Source organism: Hydra vulgaris, chromosome 03 (genome assembly GCF_038396675.1).
Source record: "Hydra vulgaris chromosome 03, alternate assembly HydraT2T_AEP".
Classification (NCBI taxonomy): domain Eukaryota; kingdom Metazoa; phylum Cnidaria; class Hydrozoa; order Anthoathecata; family Hydridae; genus Hydra; species Hydra vulgaris.
The window spans coordinates 5130134-5150651 of record NC_088922.1 but is presented as its reverse complement, the minus strand read 5'-3'; the positions used below and the strand labels follow the sequence as shown (position 1 = coordinate 5150651).

General features: G+C 26.8%; 1 protein-coding gene across 1 annotated transcript in view; it reads left to right on the top strand.

Moving 5' to 3' along the window:
• LOC100204641 (tyrosine--tRNA ligase, cytoplasmic) overlaps positions 1–20518 on the top strand; it is a 56440-nt gene that overhangs the window by 15313 nt on the left and 20609 nt on the right. The window contains exons 2-10 of the mRNA XM_065792115.1: positions 421–567; positions 6357–6458; positions 11798–11871; positions 12484–12529; positions 12868–12951; positions 18526–18606; positions 18966–19017; positions 19285–19325; positions 19612–19668. Coding sequence (XP_065648187.1) covers positions 421–567; positions 6357–6458; positions 11798–11871; positions 12484–12529; positions 12868–12951; positions 18526–18606; positions 18966–19017; positions 19285–19325; positions 19612–19668 — 684 coding nt within the window. The remainder of the gene's footprint in view (positions 1–420; positions 568–6356; positions 6459–11797; positions 11872–12483; positions 12530–12867; positions 12952–18525; positions 18607–18965; positions 19018–19284; positions 19326–19611; positions 19669–20518) is intronic.

The following is a 20518-nucleotide window of genomic DNA, read 5'->3' as shown; positions in this document are numbered from 1 at the left end:
TTTGTGTAAAATTTTTTTGCTGACCTTTAACAGGTTCAGGTTGGCAAAATATTGCCGACCTCATCCTTGCTAATTCCAAGGGCTGATATATCAGGGGCTATTCTTAATATATCTGATATATTAGATATATCTAGATAGATCTGATATATTCTCATATATCAGGGGCTATTCTAGACCCTTTTTGACAGTGTTGAACGTATTTGGGCCAGAGTTGGATGCTGCCCAAGTTCAGAAACTGAGGACTTTTTTTTTTGTTTGACTCTTTTAACTTTTATATTTAAACCTTACAGTAATTTAATTATAATATAATAAATAATGCATTGAACATAAATTTATTTGTTTTTAAGTTTTATTTTAATTTTATGGTTTAATAATTTTCTAGCAGTTTAAGTAAATATATTAGAAAATATTTTTTTATAGGAAGTTATTGGTGTGGATAGAATGCAAGCAATTATATCTGAAAGACCATTGCGTTTATATTGGGGAACAGCTACAACAGGAAAACCACATATTGCCTATTTTGTGCCTATGATAAAAATTGCAGATTTTCTCAAATCAGGATGCGAGGTTTAATAATATATATATATTTTTTGGAAATTAGATAATTAGTTTACTATACAGTAAATATGGTATTCATAAAAAGAAGTTTTAAGAAAACAAAGTATAATATTAAAATAAAAAAGTGAAGTTGTTATCATATCAAATTTACTATTTAAGTTAAAATGTCTTGAACTTGAAGTCTTGAACAAATTAATATAATAGGGTCATTCCATATTGACTAACTTAATAACCCCCATCATACCACCTTAAATTTGTTTCAAATATTTTAAAATAACATATTTTTTGAAAAAAATGCAATCCTGAAAGTTATAGCTGGATTTAACTAAACCTTTCAAATGTTATGATAGATTCAATATTGACCAAAATCTGAAAAATTTGAGTTTCTGGTGTTTACAACAAACTTTTTTGATTTCTGACAGACCATTACTTTTTAAATAAAAAAGGTAATTTTTATAGAAAGTTATTGGTGTGGATAGAATGCAAGCAATTATATCTGAAAGACCGTTGCGCTTATATTGGGGAACAGCTCCAACAGGAAAACCACATATTGCCTATCACCTGAACTTTTGTTCAACTGTACAAAAGTTCAGGTGATTACCACTTTACCCAAATAATTTATTTTTGCAATTGTTTTTGACTGATTTTTAACAATTTTTGAGTAGTTGTACCTCTAAGTTGCTAAATAACGCAATATTACAAAAAACTTTGGAAACTTTTATGTTCTACAGTTCAATAACTACACACAGGCAATTGCAAAAGGCAACCTGTGTTAAAAAATCAAATTTATGAATTTAAAGGTAATTTAATACTAGCAGCAGCCTGATAAAACATCACTTTTAAAAAAAAAGTTTTCCATTAAATGATATAATCAGTATCTTAATTCAATTTATTTACACGATTTTGGAATATGTATTTGTTTTATTTTATGCATATAGTATAATTATAATGATATAATTTACACTTGGTTATAATTTTAGTGTAAAACACTTCAATCACAAGTTTTTAATAAAATATTAACTAAAATAAAATATAGCTCTGCATTATTTTCTGGATTTTAGTATTTTAGTATCTTATATTGTAGGAACCAAAAACTTAAAAACTTTTGTTTATTTATGTTATGTAGTTATAAAGAAATGTGTTGATTGTATTTTAGACAGTTGTAGACATTTAGATATATATTCATTTAGACTTGGGATTTTTTTTTTTACTCCTTTTTAATACTAAAAAGAGTTTTTTATTTTCTTGATTCACTCCCAACAAAGCTGCAAGCAACCACTATTAAGTTAGAAGTTACTAGAAAAAAAGAATAAAGTTATAGAGCAAGGAACCGGTTGACAGAAGACAAGGAACCGGTTGACATAAGGCAAGGAACTGGTTGACAAAAGACAAAAAAAAAAAGTTGAAGGTTATATGAGTTAGGAAAACCTGAAGATGGGAGAGAGTTACAAAAAAAGTTTAAGTGCAGCGAAAGAAACTAGACGAATAAAAGTTCTTAGAGCATGCAGAGACAGACACAGTAAAAAAATTTGCTAAATGATGAGTCAAATGAGTTTTAGTTAATGGAACTAGAGATCATGGCTCCTTTGATCTGTGTCCATGATAGTATTTGTAGAAAAGAGGAAGAGGTGCAACTTTACAAGAATAGAAAAGATGCTTAAGCTTAGCAGATAGAGCAGCTCTAACTATGTTTACAATCTGTTTTGGATTTTGTCTAGAAGAGAAAGAGCACCATTAGAAGAACCAGCCCTAATATGACAACAGTTTTCCATTCAGGAATAAATAAGAGATTTGTAAAGGTAGAGTATAGAATCAGGAGTAAGAAAATGGCGAGCATGATAAAGAGAAGCAACCTTAGCGGATGCTAATTTAGCAATCGATTGTATATATGATTTTCATAAAAGGTCAGTAGTAAATGATAATGCAAGAAGATGTAAAGAAGAGAAATCAGTGAGAGGGTTACAATTCTTTAATATAGGAATGCTGACAGTATTACAATAGTTGTTTGCAGTAAATAACTTTGAGTTTTGTTGGAGTTAAAATTTACAAGCCACTGCGAGCCCTAATCTATTACAGAAGTGAGATCAGATTCAAAATGTCTGTTCTAAGCGATTGAAAAGAGATGACTTTTTGTCAAGACAGGAGTCTTCAGCAAACCTAATATCATCAACATTGAATATAATCCAAAAGATGTAGTATCATAAAAAGTGCAAAAGTATGACAAACCTAATAGCATAACTAAAATAAAATTATTACAGTAAACTGTAATGAAGTAGTCATTTTTAAAAAAGGTGAAAATAAATTTGAAGGAAGGACATTTTTAGTAACTAACATTAACTCCTAATAGTTGGTTAAGTGAAAAACTTGCAAAACGTTTTCTGCAGTTTGCATCATTGAACTTTTAAAGCATTTTAATAATTCTTGGCAAAAAGCTTAACTTATCTACTGAGAAACTAAACCAATATTAAAAAAAGGAAACAAAATTATAACGAAATATCATATTTTGATTAAATAAACTAGAAAATTTAATTATTAATAAAAGAAAGTTCAAAAGAAAAAATTTTTTTATGAAATTTTTATACAACTTGTATTCTTTTTTTCAGGGTGGTTTTTATTATTAGCTACCAAATTTAATATAATTCGAGAATTCGAATTTTATACAAGTTAATGAAAAAAACTTCTTTTTCATATCAATTTTACAGCAAATAAAAGTTTTATGCAATTTATTAACGCTTTTTATCAGTCGGTATAATTAAGAAACTAGTCTGCTCTATATGCTAAAATTATGAGAATTTTTTTTCTTGTGTTTATTTGTTTTCACATTTTTTTGCTTTTAAAAATATTTTAGCTATATTTGATGTTTTTTCTCAATACTTATATAATAAGAAAATTAGAAAATAAATTTCTATTTATTTGTAAAATATATCAGTTGATTAAAAAACTTTGTAATGACGCAAGAAATTAAATAAAAGAAAGAAACAGTAAAGTTTAGCAAAAACATTTGAAAAACAAATTTTTAAAAATATTAGTATTTCCTGTGCAAAAAAGTATTTTCTTAATATACTGAGTGATAAAAGTCGGGAATAAATAGTATATAAAAAATCTTTTAATTTTCTTTACATTCCTATCTCCTTACCTTCCTTATCACAAAGTTAGATTTAGCAAGTTATGTGAAAAAAGTGATGCATCACAATTGGCATTAGTGGAAGTCATTCAGTTTGTGTATGTTCTTATCATCAATATGCCAAGTTGATATGTGCTGCATCTAAAGGCTGTTTAATATATTACAAAGACTTGATGAAAGTATGTGTTTTGTAATATTGGTAGTCAAAACCGAATTTTTTATCTATGTTCCAACTACCCTGGTAGAGTAAATTTGATGACTTATTTGGAAAATCTGTTGGAAAATAATGGTTTTAATTTTGACAATCAGATGGCATACAAACGATGAGTATCAACTAACCAAACTGCACTTGTCACTTTGTATGATCTTTTTCACCGCCACTTTATCAAAGCAGGTAGAAGCTATCAAAGTTTTGTATAGATAGAGATAAATTGTTTTTACAGAGAATCTCTAGCAATACTGTATAAGGTACCCATTGGCTAAATAATATTAACTTGATAAAAAAAGATCCTTCAAATTTTCAACGCGCTAAATACATTGCAAGCTTTTACTATGTTGAATGGTACATAGGGATTATGCTTGAGAATTTTAATGAAAACCAAGATGTTAATGTAAAGTTCATGTATAGGAACAAATTAAATCTAAATGAATTAATTATGCATGATCAAGTCAGTGTTGTGTTCCAGTTAACAAAATTATATGTTAAATAAGTATCACTAATACCCTCAATTTCAAAATAAATCTATCCATTAAGACTACAGTCTTGCAAATATTGATTATGACAATATAATGAGTTATGTAAATCAGAGATAAAGGATTTACATTTCTTCTTTCAGCTTTGTTTTACTTTTTATTTTCACTTATTTGCAATATAAAATAACTTTCATAGTTTTTTAGTTTTCTTCAAAACTAAAATATACTAAAAGTATGTCATAAAATATTACACCAAAAAGGTTTTTCAAAATCTGAGGTGGTACTTTTGAAAAACTAAGTTTATTTGACTAAATTTGGCTACTCAATAGAGTTGCTCATCTAAAAGCTATCAAACTGTTGGTTAAAATAAGTTTTTTTACTTATCGCCAATAATGTTTTAAAACACATTTATTTAATACATTTCTTAAAACAAAAAATTTATTTCAAGTTTACACAATAATATTTATTTAATGATAAATATTATATTATAACATTTGATAAACAAAAATATGAATATCTATGTTAATATAAAAAAGTTAAAAAAAAAAGTAAATTCTTATAATGTAGTTTTTTATTTTTTGAAATATTTGCTATGACTTTATTTGGTTGATTTTATTTTATTAGCCAAAATTAATAAAGTTCTCAAATTCTTTTGAGATTTGATGTGATATGAGATTTGCAAATTTTTAAATAAAATTTAAAATTAATCTTTAAAAATATTACTTTATAGACAATAGTCATTTACAAAGTTGTTTCTGCTTTTAAAAATGTACAAGAGGATCATATATATATATATATATATATATATATATATATATATATATATATATATATATATATATATATATATATATATATATATATATATATATATATATATACACACACACACATTTATATATAAATACATATATATATATATATATATATATATATATATATATATATATATATATACATATATATATATACATATAAATATATATATATGTATATATATATATGTATATATATATGTATATATATATGTATATATATGTATATATATATATACATATATATACATATATATACATATATATATATATATATATATATATATATATATATATATATATATATATATATATATATATATATATATATATATATATATATTAGTAATGTGCTATTGGCTAAGGCCGATTAAGGCTAATGATAGGGTTTAATGTATGTATGTAAAGGTTATATCTTAATCTTAAGTATGCAATTTGCATATATAAGGTTTGCCTATGTACCAGCTTGGTTTGGCTTATTAACCAATGCCGATTAATCACCGATGTCATCAGCCGATTAATCGGCCAATGGTTAAACCATTGGCTGATTACATAATGTAAATTATGTAAAGCAGTTCATATTCCAATTTGAGCTGCCCCCAAATCTAAACAAAAGTTTTAGATTAAAAATCATTAAAATTTGGTATTTGGCATAAATCAAATTATTGTACGAAATGTTAATGTATTGAAATTTTTTTATTGTTCATTACCATATTTGAACAGTTTTTTTTTAATTATGTGATGCTTAATAGGTTTTATGCAATTTAATTTTTTATAGTTTTAGCAATTGTTATCAAGCTTTGTTTTGTTCACCAATTGTTCTCAACCTTAAAAGCAAGTTAATATATTAGGTTTTCTAAAACTTTCCTCAAACATAAAAAATTTTAAAGTTTTTTTGTTTGGTTTTCTTATTAGTTTATATTATTTAAAAAAAATTATAAAAAGTAAATATTTTAAAAATAATAAGTATTTCAAAATAAATTATGAAGTCATAGTGTTAACCTGTAAAAACAGGTAACCAGTTAAATTATTAGTTAAATTACTTAAGTATTTAGTTAAAATACTTTAAATTATTAAATTACTAGTCGTTTGAAATTAATAAATAATTTATTTGCTTTACATAACTTTTGTGATATTTAAAGTGTCATCATTATTTTACTTTGAAGGTTACCATATTGTTCGCAGATCTTCATGCTTATCTTGATAATTTAAAAGCTCCATGGGAACTTTTAAAGCTTAGAACTGAATATTATCAAGCTGTTATTAAGGTATGTTTTTGGATTTCCTTGTCACAATGTATTTACTTTTTTTACATGAAATTAAAAAAATATATAAAAGTTCAATTAAATTCATTTTTATGTATACTTTTACATTTTTAGATTTTTAGATTTTTTTTTTTAATGAAATAAGAAATGACATTCAAATCCATACAAAGGTTGACAAAAAATGTATTCAATATTTTAGAATTAAATCTAAAATTATAAAATAATTTACTTTACCTAAAAATCATGTATTTTGTACACAAAATGTTTTAAAAAAAAAAAATTAAAATAATGAATAAAAACTGAAAAACCTCAGAAAAAAATTTCAAATAAATATTTTATTAAGCATTGTATAAATTTTACTTTTGAATAAAATTTTAAAATATATTAAAACTTATAAAATAATAAAAACTTATAAAATATATTTCAATAAGTTTTAAATTGTTATTAAAGTAAATATACAGAACTTTGGCTAGGCTATGCCACACAACCAATTGGGTGGGTGGGGGACAAAGCAGCAGAATTAGTAGGTTTTTGAAAATTCATAGAGGTTTTTAAGGGAAATAAGGGGGCTCCGACCCACTAGTTATAGCACTGTAGATATATATATATATATATATATATATATATATATATATATATATATATATATATATATATATATATATATATATATATATATATATATATATATATATATCATTCACTAATATTAGTGGTCTCCGAAGTAACTTTTCTTCTGTTGAGTCTTATCTCTTGCAATGTTCACCGGACTTAGTTGCTCTTTGTGAGACTAATTTGAATTCAGCTGTCTCATTTATGATCTTAGTGTTGTTGGTTATCTTCCTTTAATTCGTTAAGACTCCAATAGTTACATGCTTGGCCTTACATTTACCGTTGTAAGAATTATCCCATTTGTCAGGAAGGTTTGAATCCATAGACTATTCTTTTATGTGCTTTCATTTAGCACCACTTCACTGTATTGCCTTTCTCTTTGTTTTATATCACTCTCCTTCATCTCAAGACTGCACTCTTTTTGATGTTATTTCTGATCAACTTGACCAAGCCCTCTCTCTTTATCCATCAGCCAATATTGTTGTTGTTGGTGATTTTAATGCTCATCATACTGAATGGCTTGGCTCTAGTGTCAGTTTGATTTTCTAGCTTTAGTCAATTAGCTTTCCAGACAACCCGAATCATTTAACTTCTCTACTCGAATTATGTCTTGTTTCTGATCCTAGTCAGTGCTTAGTTTCTCCACATTCACCCTTATGTGCTTCTAATCGCAGTTTGATCTCTCTAAAACTATAATCTCATTGTTCTTCATCATCTGAATCCCTTAATCATCGTACCTCTTACAACTACCTTTAAGCTGACTGGGACTCTTTCCATGATTTTCTTTGTGATGGCCTTTGGGTAGAAAATTTTCCTCTTCCTGCTGATAAATGTGCTTCTTACATAACTTCGTAGATTCAGGCAGGCATGGAATCTTATTCCCTCCAGAAGGCAGATATCTGTTTGTTACTGCTAGAAATCATTGTAAAAAGGTTTTGTCTAATGCCAAACCCCGCTATTCTTAGGTCATGAAATCTCGTATTTCATCACAAAAATTAGGCTCTTGTGAGTTCTGGAGAATCTTTAATAGTATCAATAATAAAGACAAATCTATAGTTCCACCTCTCTTGTACGGTTCTGACTTTGTCCCCTCACCTAAAGACTAAGCTGAATTATTTGCTAAGAACTTTTCATCAAATCATCTTTTGATTCTACTAGTTGCATTCTACCTGATTTAGCTGCCAAACAGGTTGATCAATTACTTGACATTCGATTCACTCCAGCTTCTGTATCAAAAGTGATTTCATGCTTTGACTCTTTTACAGCTTGTGGTCCAGACAGCATACCTGTTGTAGTCTTGCAGAAGTGTTTTCCGCAGCTGTCATCCATACTTTTAAAACTATTTAAAAAGTGCTTATCAGAGTATTGTTTTCCGGCATGCCACAAAGCGCCATCTGTTCTCCCTGTTTTCAAAAATTTTGGAGAGTGATCTGACTCGTCTAACTACCGACCCATTAGTCTTTTTCCTATCATAAGCAGGGTTTTTGAATCTTTAATTAATACTTAATCTCACATCTTGAATCTAATAAATTACTTTCTGATCATCAATATGGATTTCTCTCTTCTCCTTCTTCAGCTGATTTGCTAACAGTAACACCAGATAGGTTTTATCATGCATTAGATAAAGGTGGAGAGGTTAAGGCCATTGCTCTTGACATTTCTAAAGCTTTTGATAAAGTTTGGCATGCTTGTCTTCTCCATAAGTATTTTTCTTACAGTGTATCTGGTAACATCTTTAAGATTATTGAATCCTTCCTTTCCAATCATAGTATAAAAGTTGTCCTTGATAGACAGCACTCTTCTTATTCTGTAACTGCAGTGGTTCCTCAAGGTTAAATTCTTGGCCCTATACACTTTTTAATTCCAGATATTCACACATCTAAAGTGGATTTTTTTGCGAAACTACTATTTATTTTTGTCATGATAAGAAGTCAACACTCTGATTACTTGGAGGGGGTATTTGAGCTTGAAAAAGATCTCACTTCTGCTACAGCATGGGGCTCACAGTGGCTGGAGAACTTTAGTTAAGATAAAACTCAATTTTTTCAGCCAATCGTTATCGTAATAATTTAGATCTTTCTATATTTATGAACTGTAATTTACTCGATGAGTCATCTACCCTTCATCTTCTTAGATTAACTCTTACTTTCGATCTTTCTTGGAAAATATATATCAAATAAATTGCAAAATTAGAATCTGCTAAGGTTGCATCTCTTTATCAAGCCCAACACTTTCTTACTCTAGTTTCTATTTTCTATCTCTATAAATCTCAATATCAGCTTTGTATGAAATACTGTTGCCATATCTGGGGCGGATCTTCTAATGACGCCCTTTCCCTTTTAGGCAGCCAACCTCCAAGCATTATCACATTGTAATGTTGCTTCTCTATCTCTTTTCTACAAATACTATAATGGGCACTGTGCTTAAGAGTTATCGTCTCTTGTGCTATCTACTAAAATTCATTCTCGTGTCATTCGTCATTCAATTAAGTCTCATCCTTTTTCTGTGACTGTTCCTAATTGCTCTAAAAATTCCTCTATTTTTTTTCCTCGAACATTGGTTCTTTGGAATTCGCTTCCTTCATCTTGCTTTCCTGATTCAAATAATTTACAATACAATATATATATATATATATATATATATATATATATATATATATATATATATATATATATATATATATATATATATATATATATGGTATGCAAATAAAATAGTCATACACTTGAAAAAAAATTATAGTTTTAACGATTGTATCAAAAAAATGAGTTTTCTGTTAAAATATTTGAAATTTTCTTTTAGATATCTTATCAAGTATTGTTTTAAGATTAAATTTGTGTATTGGTGAATTAATTGCTTTTCATACCTATTGAATTTTACAGAATTGATCTAATGATGCAATAAATTGACTGTAAAAAAAATAATCGTACAGTTCAAAAATAATGTCAAATTGATCAAATTTCATGGAAATTAGTATCGAGTGGGGCCTCCTTTGGCCTTGAAGGCCTTGATAGTCAACTTTTGAGTATCTTCCATTGTTATATTTTCCCTTGCGCTCTTTATAGCTTCTTTCAAGTCTTTTTTGCGTCTTTATGCTCGGTCACCAATTTTTCTGTTCAAAATATACCACAAGTTTTCTATAGAATTCAATACCAAACCATAACTTTCTTGTTAAATATATTGGTTTCGATTTTTTTTAGCAAAATGTCAGGCTTTGTTCCTTTTAAAATTATATAAAATTGCTAACCTGGGAGCATCAAAATGTCAAGTTTGCATCAGGTTTTATTGTCCATGGTAATGCACTTGTGATTTTCTTGAACCTTTTCTCATAAAAGATATCAACTGCATTTTTGGCTTTTGTTGAATTGCTATTGGATTCTTTTAGAGAATTTCTGAATGCCTTGTTGCCATATTTCTTTTTCTTTTTTTTTTTTTGCTTCGTAGATTGTTGTCTTGGGAACACTAGTTTTTTTTTTATATTCTGAACAGAATACTTTTAATTTGCATTAATACCCCTGATCATTTTTTGATAAAGTTTTAAACTTCACAAACCTCTTTCTGTCTCTTGACTTTTTTTAAAAATCTTTTGTGCATTAGTTAGTTTCAAACATGTGAAAGGTGAATGTCTAAATTTGTGTTAGTTGTTTAAAGGTGCATGTTTAAATTTGTGTAAAGGTGTAAAAGGTGCATGTCTAAATTTGTGTTAAGGCATGCAATTGAACTCAAATGCTACTAAATTTTGAAACGCACAGAAGTGTGCATATGCATTATTGTTCACTATTCTTGACCTTGGTTGCTTAGGTGGCAAGAGTATGATGCACTAGGGTCAAGAATAAGGACCTATTTCTACTTCTAACATCAAGAGGTGCATTGTTGAAAATTCAAACTAAACTATATATATGACTGTTAAAATCTAGCTTTTGTTGGTTACTATATGGTTTGATGTTGGTTAGTACATGATTTGATGTTGGTTACTACATGGTTAGGTGCTGGTTACTACATGATTTGATGTTGGTTACTACTTGATTTGATGTTGATTACTACATGATTTGATTTTGGTTACTACATGGTTTGATGTTTGTTACTAAATAATTTGATGTTGGTTACTTCATGGTCGTAAAATTTATTAGTTTTCTTGTTTTAAGAGTTTTCACCTGGTGTTGGCTAACATTGCTTTTATCCATCATGGTTTGATGTTTGTTGCTACATGATTTGATGTTGGTTACTACATAGTTTGATGTTGGTTACTACATGATTTGATGATGGTTACTTCATGGTAGTAAAATTTATTAGTTTTTCTTTTTTTTTAAAGTTTTCACCTGGTGTTGGCTAACTTTGCTTTTATGTTTTTTATAGTTTATAAAGCAAGTTATGGTTATGGACTTATATGATTCAAAAATATTGTTAATGAAACTGTTGCATTTTAAAAGCTTTTTGGTTAAAAATTTACTTTTATCTTATAAATCTATTGTCTTGTTAATATTTTTTTTAAATACTACTTAAATGAATTTTAAAGTTATATTAATAGTTATAATAATATGATTTGTGATGGTTTTAAAAATTAATAGTTGTGATGGTTTAAAAAATATATTATTTTTGCCTGATAATATATAAACAGCAAAAAAATAAATTACTATAAATGCGACAGGATTTAGTGTTTTAACAAATTTTTTTTTATTTTAATAGAAAACTAATATGCCATATTATTATTGCCATGTAATGTTATTTAGGCTATGCTTCTGTCAATAAATGTTCCATTAGAAAAACTGAAGTTTGTTAAAGGAACTGATTACCAATTATCAAGGTAAAAAATATTTACAAATGTATTTACCATATTTTAATTTAAAATCTATTTTTGTTTCTATCAATCATCATATATTGATTTTTGAAACACTAATTAAGTATAATTTTTTTTTTTTTGGTATAATAATACTTATGTTTTTTTTTTTGTTTACATGGCTTTGTTTGTTCTTGATTAGTTATCTCCTTATGCTTATTTGGTTTGTTACTCTAGAGAGTTCGGGAAATAAAAGGCATTCAGAATCGATTTTGTTTTAGGTGTTTGTTAGTTAGTAGATTATAGGCTGAGATGAAGAAAATGATTTGAGAAAAGATTGAAGTTGAATCGTTAGATAATGAAAAATTAAAATAATTATATAATTAAAAGTGTTTTTTTTTCTAGAATTTTTTATATAAAATTCATGTTATTTTAATAATTAATGGTAGATAATGATGTTTTCTTAAAATGGTAGGGTATGATGTTTTCTTAAAATGGTAGGTTATGATGTTTTCTTAAAATGGTAGGTTATGATGTTTTCCTAAAATGTATAATCTGGATTATTGTGATTTTCATTGATTTTTTTTTTGAATGCATTATCATCTATGTATCTTGTTTTATTACTTATATATCTGGCAGGGAGTATGTTCTTGATGTTTTCAAACTCTCAACAATAGCAACTGAGGTAAAATTAGTTTTCAACTAACTCAAATTATTTATTTTTACAATTACCAATGTTTACTTTTTGCATTTTTAAGTGTAGAACTTTTAGAAAAGCATAAGAAAAATGAAAAACATTTTTCTCTAAAACACAGCTTTATTATGCTAACACATCCTAATGGTTGCATTTTAATTTTAGTTTCATTGATTGATGTAACTGACTGTTATTTTTGTATTGTTAATACAAAACTAACAGTCAATTTTAACTTTTTTTTTTTTTTTTTTAAATAAACATTTATTACACTAAACATTTTTAGTGTAACAATTGTATGATTTGATTTGTATGATTTTATTAATTTTAAGCATGATTGCAAGAAAGCTGGTTGTGAAGTTGTTAAGCAAGTTCAGCATCCTGCTCTGAGTGGGCTACTATATCCTGGTCTGCAGGTAACTTTTTTAATTTTCTGTATTTACAGGTCATTGCACAGAAAAACTTGATTTTTGGCCAAAATTTAAAAAAAAAAAAAATTTGTAATTTTTATTATTATTATTATTTTTAAACACAACATTATCCAGGCTATTCAAAAATATATAGGTTTCGTATTTTTTCTTGAAAGAAAAGTCAAAAACCGTATCTAAGAGCGACTAAAAATTGATGAATAATTTCTTGCAAAAATACAACATTTTTTCATTTGTGTATAAATTTATAACTATATGCACATATGTATAGATTTTTTTTTTTTTAATGTTATAGTATAGAGTTTAATTTGAAATAGTAATAATTTTTTATTATTGTATATTTGCATAAGTTATTTATGTTTGAAATTAGCATAAAATAAAATTTTTTTCTTCAATTTCAACTTCTGTCTTAAACTAAGGAAATTATATTTATTGCAAAGTATACTGTATTAAAACTATATTTGTGTTGTTTTTAGAATACTTTTGTTTTTGAAACTTTTTATATTATGGTTTTTAATTTAATGTATTGGCTTGTATATCTTTAGATTGATTATTAAATTGAAAATTAGATTAGTAGCTTTTCATGAAAAATTAAATACCCAGTTCATGACTAATTTTAGGAATTTTTGCTTGTGATTTTTATTATTTATTCAAAAATATTGATGAAAAGTTTATGAAAAATAAACCGAAATAATCACCTACAATTTTTAACTAAAATATTTAGTTGGCTTGATATGTACTTGATATTGAATTTTTTTTTTATGTGGGAGGGTGGGTATATTGGCCTTGATCTCCCCCTTCCCTCTCCCTCGCTACCGCCCATATATATATATATATATATATATATATATATATATATATATATATATATATATATATATATATATATATATATATATATATATATATATGGGCGGTAGCGAGGGAGAGGGAAGGGGGAGATCAAGGCCAATATACCCATCCTCCCACATAAAAAAAAATTATATATATAATATATATATATATATATATATATATATATATATATATATATATATATATATATATATATATATATAGAGAGAGAGAGAGAGAGAGAGAGAGAAAAGTTCCATTTTCAAGGCAAAAACTAAGAGAACTTAACTTAAGATACCCCTTTCCTCTAAATTATCTCTTGCTCGTTATTATCCTCTGCCTTGCTTGTTAACTACATCTGGCTACTCTCTTTTAGAAGGCCTCCTTGTCAAAGCTTAGGGTTTGCATGCTGTTGGCCTCGTACCCTTATTTCATTTTATAGGCTAACTTAGATGTAAACCTGTGTTTCCTTATTTAATAATTACTTGTGGTCTTTAAAGTAACTTTTCGTCTTACCTTTTAAAATTCACTAGACTTCTTGTTCTTTGTGAGACTAAATTGAATTTGGCTGTTTCATCTCATATCTTAGTTTTGTTGGCGGCTGTCCTTTTTTCTTTTTTTTTTAATTTTATATTAGTTCACCTCCCTTAGACCATGAAGGTTAGTACAGTCAAGGAAACTACTTTAATTGTTGTTACAACCCTCTCTTGGTTCTATAACTTCAAACACAAACCTTGAAATACAAGGCCACTTTGCTTAGAAACAAATTTATTCTTTATTTTTCATTGTCATTATACTCTTCTATCTTTAATTTTATACAAATCTGCATTAGAGAGTTACAATTATTTGATTTATCAGAAATTATTTGATAAGATTTAAAAGTGGTTGTGATTTCTTTTATTTAAAATATTTTATCACCATTTTTTAACACTATTATGAATGGGGGTTGTAGTATTTTTAATATTGCATTGTACTATATGCTTTTTTATTTTCTCTTTTTATCTAATGATTTATCAAATGAATTAAAATATCAAGTTTAAGCTATGATTTTTAATAATAATAATATGGTTTTATTATGAGATTTTATATTATAATTTCAAGATCAGTGTATATCTTATTTATTGAACAATAACTATTTAGTTTTGTGATAAAACAAAGATTACGATTTTTTAAAAACTATAAATTTTAAGATCAGAAGCATTACCAGATATTGAAATTTGTATTCACTTAATTCAAATCATGAGTGTCATTAACAAAGGTAAGCCTAACATTCCATCTTTAGCACATGGATCTGACCTTATTAGAGGGTTTCCACTCCTCCTTAAGAACCTTAAATACCCTTTTAAAAAAAAACCTCCTTTAAAGTCCTTTGATAACCTTAAAAAAAACCTTAATAATATTAATAATAATTAATTATTTAGAATTAGATTAAGAATAAAGAAATTATATAGTTCTTTGATAATTTTCTAACCTATATTTCCATAATAAATCCTGCTACTGGTAACATTTAACCCAGTACAACCTGCTTCATGTCCTGCTGCCTTTTAGGATACACTTTTTTAGGCTAATGCTAGGAGAAGCCAACTCCGACTTAAAACACCCTCTGCCTTGGGAGCTCTTCTTTGAGTAAAGGCTAGAGATGGTGTTTCAATAAAAATACTCATTTTGGGTAGATGTCAAATGTATCCAGCTATTGCCTTGTAGAAGTTTTTGGCCTCCTATGCCAAAAACTTAAGGGGTAAACAGATTCTACCTATTTACCAGCCCCGCACCCCTTCTTCATCTATTAGGCTGGCACAGATGTATTTATAATAAATTGTTTCCAGTTAAGGATGTTAAAAGCTATATTTTTGATTCAATGCATTGGTTTTGTTTCTGTCTCTGTTTTTATGCCTAGGTAACTCATTCTATTATCTCCTAATGAGAGTACAGCTTTAAAACTCAGTTTTATGGTTCTGAGACTGCCTGGTAGTCAGATTTCTCAAAGTCTGTGGTAGCTCTCAAAGAGGCTGATTCCATCAACACTTTTAAAATATCAGAGTACTAAAAGTGCTATGTTGTGCATAGATGATGTCCCTATTTGTACTTTTATTGTACATTGTCAAGGCCACATTTGGAGCCTTTTATTACTTTGCTTAGGGTTTATTAATACTATTGAGACAATTGCTTGGACTATTAAATAGTATACTGAGTACTTTGAGTCTGTGCTTTAAGTCAAGTTCTTTAACCAAAATGACTAAAGTACCAAAAACTATAAAATTCACAAAACAATTGTCACTAAGTTCTCTGAATCTATCATTCACTAGTATTTGTGGTCCTCAAAGTAACTTTTCTGCATTTTAAACAGTGTCTATGATAAGGGCAAATCTGTTATTCTACATCTCTTGTATTGTTCAGATTTTGTCACCTCACCTAAAGACAAAGCTGAATTGTTTGCTAAGAACTTTTCATCAATATCATCTCTTAAATCCACTAGCTGTGTTTTACCTGATATAGCCAACAAACAGGTTGATCCATTGCTTGACATTTGTAATACTTCTACAGCATGTGGTCCGGACTACATACCTATTTCAGTCTGTTCAGATGTGTTCTCCAGAGCTGTCGTCTATACTTTCAAAACTATTCAACAAGTGCTTATCAGAGTCTTGTTTTCCAGCCTGCTGGAAAACAATATGGATTTCGATCTTCTCGTTCTACAGCTGATTTGCTAACAGTAATAACCAATAGGTTTTATCGTGCAGTAGATAAAGGTGGAGAGGTTAAGGTCATCGCTGATAAAGTTTGGCATGCTAGTCTTCTCTATTAGCTTTTTTTCTTATGGTGTATCTGGTAACATCTTTAAGATTATTGAATCCTTCTGCTCCAATCGTAGTATAAAAGGTGTCCTCAATGGATAGCACTCTTCTTATTATTCTGTAACTTCAAGGGTTCCTCAAGGCTCTATCCTTGGCCCTATACCCTTTTTAATTTACATTAACGATCTTTCAGATATTCTCACATCAAGGTGGCATTATTCGTTGATGATACTACCATTTATTCTTATCATGATAATAAACAAATACTCCAAAAACTCTTATTCCTCTAGTTTTTTTCCTCAAACATCAGTTATTTGGAATTCGCTTCCTTCATCTTGCTTTCCTGATTCATATAATTTGCAATCCTTTAAGTCGTCTGTCAATTGTTAACTTGCTCTACAATCTTCATCTTTTCTCTTCCAGTAATTTCCAACTCTAATTAGTGGTTGCCTCCAGCCTTGTTGGAAGTGAAGATGTTTAAAAAAAACAAGAAAATATATATATATATATTTGTTAAACGTCGTAATAGCATAAAATAAGTAATTATTTTTAAAAATAACACGATGTTTTTTATTCTTGACATGTTTCGTAAAATTTATTTACATTTTCAAAAGATTATTTTACAATAATAAAAAACTCTGAAATGTATATTAAAAAATAGAAGTCTTTATAGAGAAATATTAACAGACAAAAAATTATACATATGTATAATTTTTTGTCCGTTTATATTTCTCTATAAAGACTTCTATTTTTTAATATATATTTCAGGGTTTTTTATTATTGTAAAATAATCTTTTGAAAATGTAAATAAATTTGACGAAACATGTCAAGAATAAAAAACATCGTGTTATTTTTAAAAATAATTATATATATATATATATTTTTTTGTAAGATAAAATAACTTGAAATATTATCAAACTTTTTAAACGAACTTATTTATTATACTAAATATATACTTTAGTACTGTGGTAAATCTATCTATTAATAATCTATTATATATCTAAGTGTATTAATTAAAACAGAAAAATTTTACAAAAGTCATAAAGTCTTAAATAAAATCAAAAATCAAAAATCTCAACACAAAAAAAAGGAGATCAAATAATAATATATAAATAATAGATTGTTAAACAACAAAAGAACTAGTTTACCTTTGAGGTTGATGGCAAAGTCAATTGAGCAACTTGAACAAGTAAGATAATAAACTTATCTCAAGGAAGCTCAAAAAACGGATTGAATCTGAACATTGCTTCACTTTACTTCAAAAGATGAAAAATCAATAGTCTATTATTGGATCCATTGGACATTTTCTGTTGCTAGTGCTACAGAATTCCTTCTTGCCGCTGAATCGCTTGGTGTGTTTTGCAAACATAATAGTTTAAAGAAGGCGTTTTGCTAATAATACTGCTATCATTACTGGACCAATAAATAAACTTAGTGGCTAGATTTTTAAAAGGAAACTACAACTAGTAATGATGCACTTTATATTAAAATAAACTTTAATGAAGATTTATATTTTATTATAAATGACTTTAAAAAAAAACTTGATGGGTGACACAAATAAACAAAGAAGTTTTATCTGACTTCATGACAAAGTATGTGCTAGAATATTAAGGATACAAATCAAACAAACTCAAACAAAAGTTTTATTTGAGCTTGTGGAAAATTTATTGGTAAATGTAATGCATGGATTATAAAAGAAATGTTAATAGATATTATTTTTTTGTTGGAAATTTTCTGTTTATAATTTTTTTTAAGTGACTAGGGTCACTTAAAAAAAAGCATCAATGTAGTTTTCAATAAACAAAATCATTTTTTAATGGTTGTATTTACAGCTCTAATAGAATTTTACTTTTGGTTGAAAATGCTGAATTTTTACATAGTGTGGTTGATTTATGCTTCAAAAATTGTTCTATAGTTTTGTATTTAATCATAGGCTCTTGATGAAGAATACTTGAATGTGGATGCACAGTTTGGAGGAGTTGATCAAAGAAAGATTTTTACTTTTGCTGAGAAGGTTAGTTTTTATTTAAAACATGGCATCATTTAAAATCAAATAATATTAAATTATTTTGAATCAAAAGATTGTATTGAATAATATTATAATAATGAAGATAATTTGATAACGGATATACCGATGAAGATTTTATAATCTTATAAGATTTATTTTATTTATTTATGAATCTATTTTATAATCTTATAACTATTTACTATATTTTATAGAATTTTATCGAGTTATTTATTATATTTATTTATATATTTTTTTTATTATCTTATAAAAATCTTAAAAGATTTTATAATCTTATAAGAAGTTCATTATCATATAATATTACCTTTTTGCTATTTTAGCTATACAAAAATTATGTTTAAATTTAGTATCTTCCTATGCTTGGCTATAAAAAAAGAATTCATTTAATGAATCCAATGGGTATTTTTTATTTATTTTTTTTAAATCGAATGGAATTTTTTTAATGTAAAATAAATTTAATAATAAATAAAAAAAATTTATCATTTAATTTATTTTACGTTCAAAAATTTATTATTATTGTTATTTGTCATTACTCATTGATTTGTCATTATTAGTCTTGCTGTTTGTCATTAATGTGTCATGTTTTGTCATTAATTGTCGTTTTATTATGCAATTTTTTGTGAAGTATGTCTTTGTCAAAATTAATTTTCATTTATATATTTTCAGTACCTGGATTGACTGGTGGCAAGATGAGCTCATCTGAAGAAGTAAGCAACTTTTCAATTATTTAAGCCATTTTCAGTTTTTGAATTAATGCGATTTTCAGTTTTAAAAGCAAAGATTTGGCTGTGTTTAACAAAAAATTTTGATTTAAATTTTTGTTGTTATCTCACAGTTGTGCACCAGTTATTCTATCTTTTATGTATTTTCATATTTAATTCAATGTTGTGTTCCCACAGTTATCCCATCTGTTTTCAAATTTTACATTCGATTTAATATTGTAACACTGTTGTCCCATTTTTTATCTATTTTCATGTTCGATTTTTGATTTAGGATTCAAAAATTGATTTACTTGATGACGAAAAACTCATTAAAAAAAAAATTTCAAAGGTATGTACTTTTTTTTAATAGAAATGTTTAAACAAAAATATCATTTTTGTGATAAATTTATAAAAAAATTTTGAAAATTCTTTTAAATATATGAAAAGGAGTTTAAAATGAGTTTAAACTTTATAATTGATATATTTTATAACAGGTTTTTTTTTTAGTTAAAATGCTTGGTGATAAAAAAAAAGTTCTTATTTTATAAAAAAAATAAACTTAAGCTTACTAAAATCATTACAAAATTCAATTCAGAAATTATATTTCTGATTATAAGTTATGCCTTCTTTAGCACAACTTTTAAATAAATATTATAAAACATATATATAATGTTCAAGCCTTCCTAGGAACAGCGTGCAATTGCATGCACAGCCTTCTACCCACACCATAAAGTTATATTTTACTTATTGGGGTGAAGTGAACTGTACTATAATACTTTTTATAAATAAATTTTTTTTTTAAATTATGCTGTCATTCAGTTTTTTCAGTTGTTTAATCTGACCTAACCTTTTAATTAAATGTTAACTGAAAAAAAATTAAAGAGTTTAAGGTGTTAAAAAAGTTTTCTGTTTAGATTTGTTAAAATAAAATATCGAATAATTCTTTTCAGATTGATTAATAGAGATATAAGGAAAAAGTACAATAAGGTACACAAGTCAGCACCAGCACTGTTTCAGCTGTTTAGCATGGCTAACATGCTTTTTATTGTACACTTTTTCCAAATATTTCCAGAATTCCGGATATTTCTTTAAAGATATAATTTTTTCTGGATATCTTAATAGTCTAAATATCATGTGTAAATAAATATTGAAATACTTTTCATTTGCATAAAAAAATGCCTACCATATCCTAAACTCTC